The sequence below is a fragment of the Esox lucius genome, chromosome 25 (assembly GCF_011004845.1).
Source record: "Esox lucius isolate fEsoLuc1 chromosome 25, fEsoLuc1.pri, whole genome shotgun sequence".
Taxonomy (NCBI): Eukaryota; Metazoa; Chordata; class Actinopteri; order Esociformes; family Esocidae; genus Esox; species Esox lucius.
Genome location: NC_047593.1, coordinates 21288844 through 21302288, shown reverse-complemented (window position 1 = coordinate 21302288; position 13445 = coordinate 21288844). Strand labels below are relative to the sequence as shown.

The window sequence follows — 13445 nt, the reverse complement described above, 5'->3', positions numbered from 1 at the left end:
ACTGTGGGAGGGGAGGGGCCACGGATGGTACACGCCTCTAGAAGGGGGTGATTGACAGAGAGAAATCATCTAGCCAGGACTGCCTGGGACTGTGTGGGCAGATTATCAACCAGAACGCGTGTCAAGACATCTACAGAAGCAGTGTCAACAGCTGTTGCACGCGGAGATAAAACCAGATGAGGCAAACACACGACTGAATTTAACTAGACCAACTGATTACTTTAGTAAAAGGTGGTGACACAGAGAACAGATGAGTGTGTGTGTGTGTACCTTGTCTCGGTCTCTGCTGTGTGACCGCGGTGTGGGTCCTGGGGCCACAACATTCCTCACAGGGCCCTCAGCCAACACTGACCTTAGGAACTGCTCAGTCTGCTCCAAACTGTAACTACACACACACACACACACACAATCAGCATGTTCATCCACACATGAAAATCCATGTGAGACCGATGTGGAGTGAAAGCATGTGGGTGTGTGTTACTTGTGGTCTCTGAACATGTCCAGGAGGAAGTGTCTGTCTATGCTTGGGAACAAGTCATACAGCTGGGCCTCCTTCAACATGGCTGCACCATCTCTCCTTTCACAACCAGAACGGCCCTGGAAACAGAAGAGGCAGGAGGGAGGAGGAGAGGGAGGAGGAGAGGGAGGAGAAAAGGACAAGAGAAGAGAGGAAGGAGGAGAAGGAAGACATGACAGAGATAGAGAGAAAACAGTTTGTGTGTGTCCGTGCAGTACGACTGACAGGGTTGTGTGTGTCCGTGCAGTACGACTGACAGGGTTGTGTGTGTCCGTGCAGTACGACTGACAGGGTTGTGTGTGTGTGTGTGTGTGTGTGTGTGTTACCCTCTTCACATTCTCTTGTAGAGCCTGTTCTTCTGTCATGATGTCTCGGAGTGAAATGTGGGGGCGGGACACACTCCAGTGGTCCATGATTGGCCCCTCATCCTGTGCCTCGAATTGGCTGCTCAGAGACGCAAACCCATCTGCACCAATCAGGAAGTGAGTTGGGTGTGACCCATCCCCGAGCCCAGCTTTAGCTGTCTGTGATTCTCCCCAGTGGACTGAGCCTGGCCAATCAGAAAGTAGAGTACAACAGAACAATTTAATTTTAATTACAGAGAATCTCAGGGGAAAAATATTCAGCTGTTTTAAACCTCCTGGGCTCATGGGTAATACCAAAAGGACCAGCCAATGAGCTTCAGCCTCTCCCCACCGAGGTGACAACAAGAAAGACCCCTACTGGCAGCAAGGCCCCTACCTCCTTGTGATGAGGGGTAGACAGTATTACTGTAATAATCTATAATGATCTGTAGGGGTAGACAGTATTACTGTAATAATCTATAATGATATGTAGGGGTAGACACTGTATTACTGTAATAATCTATAATGATATGTAGGGGTAGACACTGTATTACTGTAATAATCTATAATGATCTGTAGGGGTAGACACTGTATTACTGTAATAATCTATAATGATCTGTAGGGGTAGACACTGTATTACTGTAATAATCTATAATGATCTGTAGGGGTAGACAAGGTATTACTGTAATAATCTATAATGATATGTAGGGGTAGACAAGGTATTACTGTAATAATCTATTAATGATATGTAGGGGTAGACACTGTATTACTGTAATAATCTATAATGATCTGTAGGGGTAGACACTGTATTACTGTAATAATCTATAATGATCTGTAGGGGTAGACAAGGTATTACTGTAATAATCTATAATGATCTGTAGGGGTAGACAAGGTATTACTGTAATAATCTATTAATGATATGTAGGGGTAGACACACTATTACTGTAATAATCTATAATGTTCTGTAGGGGTAGACAGTATTACTGTAATAATCTATAATGATCTGTAGGGGTAGACAGTATTACTGTAATAATCTATAATGATATGTAGGGGTAGACACTGTATTACTGTAATAATCTATAATGATCTGTAGGGGTAGACACTGTATTACTGTAATAATCTATAATGATCTGTAGGGGTAGACACTGTATTACTGTAATAATCTATAATGATCTGTAGGGGTAGACACTGTATTACTGTAATAATCTATAATGATCTGTAGGGGTAGACAAGGTATTACTGTAATAATCTATAATGATATGTAGGGGTAGACAAGGTATTACTGTAATAATCTATTAATGATATGTAGGGGTAGACACTGTATTACTGTAATAATCTATAATGATCTGTAGGGGTAGACACTATTACTGTAATAATCTATAATGATCTGTAGGGGTAGACAAGGTATTACTGTAATAATCTATAATGATCTGTAGGGGTAGACAAGGTATTACTGTAATAATCTATTAATGATATGTAGGGGTAGACACACTATTACTGTAATAATCTATAATGTTCTGTAGGGTTACACAGTATTACTGTACAGGGTTTGTGTTTATCTCTCCAACTCACTCTCTTGTAGTAGATGGTAGGAGAGCATTGCCTGTCTCTGTCTCTCCTGGAAAGGCAAAACATAATTCAAAGTCAGGACAGACAGACCAAGGACAGACAGACCGAGGACAGACAGACCGAGGACAGACCTGGACAGTGTTCTTCCATTTCTGATGAAGCAGTTTGGCCATGTTGAGGTCCATTTTCACAGCGAAGTCATCTGGAGAACATGCACCTGTCAACCAATCACAGAGCACCTTAGGTAGGAAACACACCTGACAACCAATCAGAGAGCACCTTAGGTAGGGAACACACCTGACAACTAATCACAGAGCACCTTTGGTAGGAAACACACCTGACAACCAATCACAAATCACCTTTGGTAGGAAACACACCTGACAACCAATCACAGAGGAAGTGAGTTTTACCTGGGTCAACTCCGACAGGTCCAAACAGCTCAGTGAGTTGCAGAGCTAGCTCTGTGGGCAGCTTCAGTTCAACACTCTGAATGTCCAGATGTTTGCTTTTCCTCTTTGCTCTCTCTCTCCTCTCCTCCTCTCTCCTCTCCTCCTCTCTCCTCTCCTCCTTCTCCCTTCTCAACATCTCGTTCAGAATTTCAGGAAGTGACTGATTCAACTCATCCATAAAGGCCGGTTCTTGCTCCTCGTTCTCCAACAACTGTTCAGAGGAGGCTCCTCCCTCCATGCACACCGCCACTGGTGGTTCTCTGACATCACTTCCTGTTGACCTGGACTCAAGATGGGTGGATTCTCCAAGGGCAGTGTTTTCTTCCTCCTGCCCCTTCCCGCCCCCACCCTCAGACACTGAATGGTTCAGTCCACTATCTCTTACTGGTCCCACCTCCACCACACCCACTTCCTCCTCACTGCTTCCCAATGCCACACCCCCCTCAGCGTCCGAACGGCTGATGGGCGATGCCTGCACTTTTAATTCCTGCCCTCCTGAGGGCACTACCTCTTTTTCTGAATCTGAACACACCCCTTCTGGTCCCCCCAGACAGCCCGGCACCGCCCGCCTGGCCATGTCCATATTTCCGAACAGTCCCAACAGATCGTCATCCTCTTCTCCACCCTCCTCTTCCTCTCTGAACAATCTCTCTCCTGAGTCCAAGAGCAGGTTACTAGTCCACTCCAGGTCCTGACAAAAGTAAAACTGTATTTGACACGTCATCATCATCATCATTTTCTTCACCTTATCTGGGGCCGGGTCACGGGGGCAGCAGTCTAAGCAGAGATGCCCAGACTTCCCTCTCCCTAGACACCTCCAGCTCTTCCGGGGGGACACCGAGGCGTTCCCAGGCCAGCCGGGAGACATAGTCCCTCCAGCGTGTCCTAGGTCTTCCCCGGGGTCTCCTCCAGGTGGGACGGGACCGGAACACCTTCCCAGGAAGGCGTTCCGGAGGCATCCGAAACAGATGCCCAAGCCACCTCAGCTGACCCCTCTCGATGTGGAGGAGCAGCGGCTCTACTCTGAGCTCCTCCCGGGTGACCAAGCTTTTCACCCTAAGGGATCGCCCGGCCACCCTGCGGAGAAACCTCATTTCGGCCGCCTGTATCCGGGATCTTGTCCTTTTGGTCATGACCCAAAGCTCATGACCATAGGTGAGAGTAGGAACGTAGATTGACCGGTAAATCGAGAGCTTCGCCTTGCGGCTCAGCTCTTTCTTCACCACGACAGACCGATACATCGACCGCATTACTGCAGAAGCTGCACCGATCCGTCTGTCAATCTCCCATTCCATCCTTCCCTCACTCGTGAACAAGACCCCTAGATACTTAAACTCCTCCACTTGAGGCAGGCACTCTCCACCAACCTGAAGTGGGCAAGCCACCCTTTTCCGACTGAGGACCATGGCCTCGGGTTTGGAGGTACTGATTTTCATCCCAACTGCTTCACACTCGGCTGCAAACCGTCCCAGTGCATGCTGAAGGTCCTGGTTTGAAGGGGCCAACACGACAACATCATCCGCAAAGAGCAGAGACGAAATCGTGTAGTCCCCAAACCGGACACCCTCCGGCCCCTGGCTGCGCCTAGAAATTCTGTCCATAAAAATTACGAACAGAACCGGCGACAAAGGGCAGCCCTGCCGGAGTCCAACATGAAACTGGGAACAAGTCTGACTTACTGCCGGCAATGCGGACCAAGCTCCTGCTTCGGTCGTACAGGGACCAGACAGCCCTTAGCAAAGGACCCAGGACCCCATATTCCCGAAGCACTCTCCACAGGATGCCGCGAGGGACACAGTCGAATGCCTTCTCCAAATCCACAAAACACATGTGGATTGGTTGGGCAAACTCCCATGAACCCTCCAGCACCCCGTAGAGGGTATAGAGCTGGTCCAGTGTTTCACGGCCCGGACGAAAACCACACTGTTCCTCCTGAATCCGAGGTTCTACTATCGGCCATATTCTCCTCTCCAGAACCTTGGCATAGACTTTCCCGGGGAGGCTATGAAGTGTGATCCCCCTGTAGTTGGAACACACCCTCCGGTCCCCCTTCTTAAAAAGAGGGACCACCACCCCGGTCTGCCATCCCAGAGGCACTGTCCCCGACCGACACACGATGTTGCACAGGCGTGTCAATCAAGACAGCCCCACAACATCCAGAGACTTGAGGTACTCAGGGCGGATCTCATCCACCCCCGGTGCCTTGTCACCGAGGAGTTTCTTGACTACCTCTGTGACTTCAGCCCAGGTGATGGACGAGTCCACCCCTGAGCCCTCATCCTCTGCTTCCTCAATGGAAGACGTGACGGCGGGATTGAGGAGATCCTTGAAGTACTCCTTCCACCGCCCGACGACATCCCCAGTTAAGGTCAACAGCTGCCCACCTCTACTGTAAACAGCGTTGGTAGGGCACGGTTTCCCTCTCCTGAGGCGCCGGACGGTTTGCCAGAATCTCTTCGAGGCCAGCTGATAGTCCTTCTCCATGGCCTCACCGAACTCCTCCCAGGCCCAAGTTTTTGCCTCCACAACCACCCGGGCTGCAGTCCGCTTGGCCTGTCGGTACCCGTCAGCCGCCTCAGGAGTCCCACAAGCCAACAAGGGCTGATAAGACTCCTTCTTCAGCTTGACGGCATCCCTTACTTCCGGTGTCCACCACCAGGTTCGGGGATTGCCTCCTCGACAGGCACCAGAGACCTTACGGCCACAGCTCCGAGTGGCCGCTTCGACAATGGCGGTGGAGAACATGGTCCACTCGGACTCAATATCTCCAGCCTCCCTCGGGATCCAGTCGAAGCTCTGCCGGAGGTGGGAGTTAAAGATCTCTCTGACAGGAGACTCGGCCAGACGTTCCCAGCAGACCCTTACAGTACGCTTGGCCCTGCCGAGTCTGTCCAGCTTCCTCCCCCGCCATCGGATCCAACTCACCACCAGGAGGTGATCAGTTGACAGCTCCGCCCCTCTCTTCACCCGAATGTCCAAGACATACGGCCGCAGGTCAGATGAAACGACAACAAAGTCGATCATCGACCTACGGCCTAGGGTGTCCTGGTGCCACGTGCACTGATGGACACCCTCATGCTTGAACATGGTGTTCGTTATGGACAAACTGTGACTAGCACAGAAGTCAAATAACTGAACACCGCTCGGGTTCAGATCAGGGGGGCCGTTCCTCCCAATCACGCCCCTCCAGGTGTCACTGTCGTTGCCCACGTGGGCGTTGAAGTCCCCCAGTAGAACGATAGAGTCCCCAGTCGGAGCACTTTCCAGCACCCCTCCCAGAGACTCCAAGAAGGTCGGGTACTCTACACTGCCGTTAGGCCCGTAGGCACAAACAACAGTGAGAGACCTATCCTGACCTGTAGGCGCAGGGAAATGACCCTCTCGTTCACCGGGGTAAACTCCAACACATGGCGGCAGAGCTGGGGAGCTATAAGCAAACCCACACCAGCCCGCCGCCTCTCTTTGTATTTGACAAATGTAAAAGGAATATTTCTCCCATAAAATTCGGTGGTTTTGTACTATTCAGTAATCTATAATAGAGATTCACAAAAAAAATTCTGACACCTTGCTTAGAATGTTCCTAACTCCTACATCTCCCAAGATTCCCCTCTGTCTAACTGGCTGGAGTGGGCAGGGTTTGATATTTCTAGACTATGCAGGGTGAATGGACTGGTAATACATGATAATGTATCCTCAGCTGAAATATGCTCTTCATGTAATTGTGTTTGGGAAACTGTAAAAAAACAACAACAACAATAATAATAATAATAATCCAACCTGTTGACACTTGTTATACAGGTCTTCCAGAGTCTCCCAGTTGACCTGTTTAAAATGGCGTTGGAGTATGTTCAGGTTCTCCTGCCGAGTCCTACCCCCTTCCAACTCACTCTCTTCCACTTGGCTTCCTTTGTCATGTCCCACACGGTATGGCACCACCCGCTGGCCGGAGGATTGAACTGCAAACCCTGCAGAGACCACATCCGACACCCCAGGGATGAAGTGGGAAGGGTCGCCATGGAGAACAGTGGGCGGGGTGGTGTTCTTAGCGTAGTCTGGGTAACTGTGGCCATCGTTTTCCAGACGCCAAAGGAAGGCAAAGTCCTGAGGGTCGGTTTGGGTGGAGCGACCTGGGTCGACCCATGAGGGGGGTGGGGAGGGGCACCGTGGGTCAGGCTTGGGGTCAGGGCTGACACCGAGGTCACGGTGAGGGCCAACACTGGGTTTAGGAGGGGGAGGGGTGTTATGGGTGAAGGTGAGCGCCAGCTTACAGTGTTTTCCCGCCCTGCGACTCCGACCTGGCTGCCTTCGCTCCTGACTGCCTCCACCTAGACTGTAAAGATGGCTGACTTTGCCGTCCACACCAACCTCACTGACCTCAGTACACCGAGTGACCTCAGTGACGTCACTGCCATCATCGGCTGCCGCAACGCCCTTCCCAGCTTCTGAACTGACCCCCACCTCCACCCCGTCCTCCTCCTGTACTGAGCCCTCGTGCCCCCCCTCCCCAGCACACTGAAGGTTTTCTCCCTGGCTTTGGTCTGTGCCAGGGTTGGACTCAACCACTACGTTGCAGGGGAGTTCCCGGCTCTCCACTTGGTCTCTGTCTCTTTCACTGGATGTAAGTCCATCAGCCTCCCCTCTCCTTCCTGCTGCCTCCCTCCTCTCTCCCTCATCACAAGGAGAGGGGTCTGAAGCTGGGCTAGGAGAGAGGGAGGAGTGAATTGGGGAAGAGTCAACACCTGTTTGCAGCAGGTCTAGTAGTTTCTGGAACTCTGTGAAATCAGCTCCGCCACCGGGACCCCCTCCTCTGTGACCTGCCTCCTCCGAATCACAACCACCCTCCCCCTCAATCACGACAGGCCTCCCCTTCCTCCTCCCCAGTCCCCTCTGTCCCAGTGCCTCCCCCAAAGGCCAGTCTCCAACAAAATCCAACAACTCAGGCCTCCCCCTCTCTCCCCCATCCCCCATTCCTCCCCCCTCTCTCTCTAAATGGCTAGTGTCTTTGACTATGTCAGCAGGCTCCAGTGAGTCTGTCTTCCTGGTTCGGCTCCTCCTCTCTCTCCTCACCCTCTGGCCAATCGACTCTGAGAACGCCACTGGTATCTCGTCGTCACCATGGCAGCTGGTATTAAACAACACAGACTCTACTGGACAGCATGTTGTTCCTGTTCCCCCTTCCTCCCACTCACTCCCTTCCTCTCTCTCCTCCCCCCTCCTCTCCTCTCCCTCCTCCTCCTCCTCCTCCTCCTCCCCACTCCTTCCCCCTCCCTCCTTCTCCCCACTCCCCCCCATTCCCTCCCACAGTTCCTCCTGAGCTTTCAGTTCAGGGTGCAGCACTGCCAAATCCAGAGAATCTTCATTGTCCGAAGGCCTTTCCCGTAGGGAGGGGAGGGACTCTGTGGACCCATGGGTCACCCCCGGGTCTCTCCCGAAGCACCCGACCGATGATACATCGGGAAGAGAGGAGAAAAGCTTGGGAGGAGGTCTCATAAACCCTTGAACCAACAGCTGCTCTGCTACGAGGTCTGGGCATGCTCCATCTGAGGATTTGTGCCTATCAGGAGACAAAGAGTGAGACAGGGAAAAGAAAAAACGCCTGAGGCGGAAACCTGAATCAGGATTTGCTCCAGTTTTAACAGGAAAAAATAAGTCAGGATGTAAAAAATATTTGATGTGTGTTTGTGTATCAAAAGATCAGTGTGAACTTCTTGTTCAAACGTAGCAAAGAAGACTCACTTTTGTCTGTTGTCCGGTTGAAATGGACGTTCGGGGTCCAGTTGGGCCAGAGATTGGGGTGGAGGTTGGGGGTCCAGTTGGGCCGGAGATTGGGGGTCCAGTTGGGCCGGAGATTGGGGTGGAGGTTGGGGGTCCAGTTGGGCCAGAGATTGAGGTGGAGGTCGGGGGTCCAGTTGGGCCGGAGATTGGGTTGGAGGTTGGGGGTCCAGTTGGGAGCGTAGTTTGGGGTCAGGTTTGGGGCATGCACTGCCCATAATTGACTGAATGGTCACATGACGTTCATAACGATCAATCATCCGACGGATCTTCTCAGCAGACACTCCGTGTTTAGAACGTCTGGTGGATGGAGAAAGTCTTTAATTAATTACATATTCACCACTCCTCTCCAGTTGTACAACCGCATTAACGCACCTCTCCAGTTGTACAGCCGTATTAACGCACCTCTCCAGTTGTACAGCCGTATTAACGCACCTCTTCAGTTGTATAACTGTATTAACGCACCTCTTTAGTTGTATAACTGTATTAACGCACCTCTCCAGTTTTACAACCGTATTAACGCACCTCTCCAGTTGTACAACCGTATTAACGCACCTCTCCAGTTGTACAACCGTATTAACGCACCTCTCCAGTTGTACAGCCGTATTAACGCACCTCTCCAGTTGTACAACCGTATTAACGCACCTCTCCAGTTGTACAACCGTATTAACGCACCTCTCCAGTTGTACAACCGTATTAACGCACCTCTTCAGTTGTATAACTGTATTAACGCACCTCTCCAGTTGTACAACCGTATTAACGCACCTCTCCAGTTGTATAACTGTATTAACGCACCTCTCCAATTCTCTGGGTTTGTTTTTCCACCAGGTATCTGGCTCCCGGAACAGTACCTTGTAGTTCAGCCTCAGAGCCTACAGAAAAAACAACATAAAATACTATATTTGAGATATTATATATTATATTTAATGGTTACACTTGGCACTTTAAATAGACCTTATATAATGTTAATACACATTAACATTATATTACCATTGCAGTATTAACATTATATTAACATTGTAATATTTGCATTATATTAAACATTTCAGTATTAGCAGTATATTTACACTGAAATATCATATTAACATTGTAGTATTAACATTGTATTTCATTGGCTTTTTAAATGAAGACGTTTAAAGGTGAACGACACAGAGAGCAGTAGAGAGACAGAGACACTGACCGTAGCTATGTAGGGCCTCATCTCCCACCCCTGCATGTTGGTGTTGTCAATAATGACAGGAGAGGAAGAGGCCTCCATCGCTTCCTTGGCTGAGGAAACATACAAACCACCTTGTTGTTTAACTTCTGTAGAAACTGACAGCATCTGTATCATCATCATCATCATCATCATCATCACTGTGGTCTTCAACAAGACAGAGCTGAAGGCATGACCATAGTTCCACAATCTACGGATGGACTGTGTGTAGTCTGGGTGTAGTCTGGGTGTATAATTACATATCAAAGATCAGTGTTGGGGGGGTCAGTGTTGGGGGGGTCAGTGTTGGGGGGGGGGTCAGTGTTGGGGGGGGGGTCAGTGTTGGGGGGGGGGGTTAGTGTTGGGGGGGGGTCAGTGTTGGGGGGGGGTCAGTGTTGGGAGGGGTCAGTGTTGGGAGGGGTCAGTGTTGGGGGGGTCAGTGTTGGAGGGGTCAGAGTTGGAGGGGTCAGTGTTGGGGGGGTCAGTGTTGGGGGGGTCAGTGTTAGAGGGGTCAGTGTTAGAGGGGTCAGTGTTGGGAGGGGTCAGTGTTGGGAGGGGTCAGTGTTGGGAGGGGTCAGTGTTGGAGGGGTCAGTGTTAGAGGGGTCAGTGTTAGAGGGGTCAGTGTTAGAGGGGTCAGTGTTGGGGGGGTTCAGTGTGTACCTCTACTGTGGTTCCATTCGTGGGCCTCCCCTAACACAGAAGGGTCATAGCAATACTCTCCACGGCGACAGAAATAATCATCCGTGCTCAACACGACACCATGTGGATTCTGTTCAAGCATGGCCCTACACACACACACACACACACACACACACACACACACACACACAGTTCCTTTTAGGGTTACGTTCATGGTAGCATTGAAATGTGTGGTAATCTTTATTGTACAGCACATGCAATATGAAATGGAAACACACACAACAAGCAAACACCTACCGCCCCCCCTTACCTGGCCAGGGTTGTCTTGCCCGACCCCGGAGCTCCCCGTAGGATCACTAAGACACGCCCTTCCAGCCGGAGCCTACCACGAGCACCAGGAAAGACGGGGGTTCTCAGGGCAGATGCAACACCCTCTGTCCAGGACCTGGGGGCTGAAGCTCCCACCTTAACAGTGGCTTTACTGAAGGGTCCATGGCCCCACCATTGGGAGGCGGGCATGGCTTGGGTATGCCAGGGGGAGGGGTTTTTGACCACTGGCGTTATGAAGACAGGCCCCCCTGCAGTGTCGTTTCCTAGGATACGCGGTTGGAACTCGGGTGCCTCAGTGTTCCAGAGTTGCGTGTTGCAGAGTAGCTCTTCCTGTCCTCCTCCTGCAATCCTGGTCTTCTCTCTCGCACCCCTTATTCCGCTGTCCAATGACACAGCCCACTTCTCCCCTGGAGGACCTGGGGGCGGAGCCGGGTTCCGGTACACCTGGAAAGCAGAGGGGTGTCCGGGAGCACCCAGGACCAGGCTGGGTTTAGTTGGGCCTGTCTTGTCCGGTCCTGAAGTCAGATGGCTGAAGTCCAGTAGAGAATCCTGCTGTTGACAGCCCACAGCTCCCCCAGAGGTGCTGACCCTCCGGTCCGACCAAGGGGAGTGAAGTCCGGATGGCTGCCCAGCTGAGAGTACCTTCCCTGGGCATGACTGGTCCCCCAGGGGCACACTCCAGGAGGTTGAGGCTCCAGGGCTGGACAGAAGCAGCTCTGGCAGGGTGTTCTGATGAGGGCTCTGTGTGGTTAGAGTCTCCAGCTCACGGTCAATGAGAAGGTCAAACTCTTCAGTCAAGCCAGAACTCAGATCCTGGTCATCATGGCTCTGGAGAGAAGCGGGCTGTGGGGAAAGGGACAGGGGGGCAACGGGCAACCCTATGGGACGGTGGGGTTGAGGCTCCGGTTTGATGGGGTGGTGTTGGGGACTGAGGAGGGCAGCGGCCATCTCAAACCCAGACAGGGGAGGGAGGTTGTCAACTCCTTCAGCTGCAACAGACAGCTCCAGGAGGGAATCCATGGCATTCTCAACTAGACCAGGAGAGTAATGTTATGGTCATCAACAATATGACCACCCAAGCATAATGAGCTTACATGCTGTAGATGTTGTAGCCTGCATTGAACTGCCACTTAAGCACAGTTATTTATAAGCTTAACGTAAGTATAAACATTAGTTTTTTCCTTGAGACTATTTTAACGCATCTCTGAAATGCATTTTCAGCTTACACTTGTAGGCGGGACCAAAGCTGTCGCCAGTGACGCATGGTTAGAACCGTTCTGACTGCATCTGAACGCGGTGGGTTTTAACGTACTAACAAACACTGAACCGCGTTCCAACACACAACCCTGGGCGAATACGCAACAACATAACCACGAAAGACAGTATACAACATGACAAACAGTGGACATTTTGTCCGTGGTAATACGGTTAATACCTACGCAATATTTGCCAAGGCGCGTATATTATGACGTTTTGATGTTGGCTAACGTGCAAACAGGCTACAAAATATAGCTAAATGAACATTGTCACAGTATATTCAATAGATGTATTTAAAGTATTTACCTTTGAAATCACACTCGGACAGCACGATGTAAATAACTTCAGGGTCCAAGTGGGAAAACATCTCCTGCATGTTTCTAACTATCTCCTCCTGTTTATATGTATCAGAGCTGCCTCCGGAATTTGGTGGCGCTAGCATATCACCACGGCCGCCGTAAGGAAAGTTACTCGCCGCGTCGTTGAAGTCACTTCTGGATATGGGCGCACCGTCAATACTAGTTCCCGATATTCGATAGTGGTTGGTGTTATCGTTTGACGGTCCAGGCCCTCTGGCTGGGCTTTGGCCATTCTTCTTTTTCCTAGGCATTCTCAACGTGTATCCTAACTGGCTACTCTACCCCAGGGTTGCTCCACTTGCTGTGTACAACAGTTTGCGGGAGAAGTACTAGTTAGCTAGCTTGTAGTAGCACTGTTATGTGATTCCAACTGATCAACCTTGTTTTGAGAAATAACATGGCGGTGGGTCAAGGAACAGCAGCTGATGGGAGTAGAAAACTACACCGATGAGCAACAAGGACTTCAGCACAACATTGAATTCCTAGCTTCACGTTAAAAAAATGTTTATGAATAAAATAATGAAACTACAATTGACAGCATATACAGTGCCTTCAAAAAGTATTCAGACCCCTTCATTTTCTGCACATTTTGTTTTGTTAAAGTATAATAATTAATAATAGATTTTTTTCCATCAATCTACAGCCAAATCCCAAATTAGATATGATTTAGAAAGCCACATACCTCTATATACAATGTCCCAAACAACGCACTGCCTTTCAGAGTCCACTATACAACTTACGGTTTTATCATTAGTCACTCTCGGCACCATGTCAGTAGATATGGCGACCCAGTAGAAGCTGTGAAATGATTGGCTATTATAATAAGCAATAAGCATTAATTAAGACTTTATGCACAGTGAGGAAAAAAATGATTTGATCCCCTGCTGATTTTGTACATTTGCCCACTGCCCACTTATCAGTCTATAATTTTAATGGTAGGTTTATTTGAACAGTGTGAGACAGAATAACAACAAAAAAATACAGAAAAACATGCGTCAGAAATAAGTATTTTA

The 13445-nt window shown here is 50.0% G+C and overlaps 1 protein-coding gene across 1 annotated transcript in view; it reads right to left on the bottom strand.

Annotated features, from left to right (window-relative positions):
* n4bp2 (NEDD4 binding protein 2) overlaps positions 1-12876 on the bottom strand; it is a 16820-nt gene extending 3944 nt beyond the window's left edge. The window contains exons 1-15 of the mRNA XM_034291108.1: positions 12380-12876; positions 10797-11847; positions 10508-10632; positions 9832-9920; positions 9447-9523; positions 8616-8951; positions 8172-8475; positions 6657-8117; positions 2841-3570; positions 2562-2647; positions 2434-2479; positions 844-1067; positions 482-597; positions 271-385; positions 1-37 (exon numbers count right to left, since the gene is read on the bottom strand). The exon at positions 1-37 is cut by the window's left edge and continues 143 nt beyond it. Of these exons, the coding sequence (XP_034146999.1) occupies positions 1-37; positions 271-385; positions 482-597; positions 844-1067; positions 2434-2479; positions 2562-2647; positions 2841-3570; positions 6657-8117; positions 8172-8475; positions 8616-8951; positions 9447-9523; positions 9832-9920; positions 10508-10632; positions 10797-11847; positions 12380-12683 (5101 nt within the window). The 5' untranslated portion in view covers positions 12684-12876. The remainder of the gene's footprint in view (positions 38-270; positions 386-481; positions 598-843; positions 1068-2433; positions 2480-2561; positions 2648-2840; positions 3571-6656; positions 8118-8171; positions 8476-8615; positions 8952-9446; positions 9524-9831; positions 9921-10507; positions 10633-10796; positions 11848-12379) is intronic.
* Between the last annotated feature and the right edge of the window lie 569 nt (positions 12877-13445).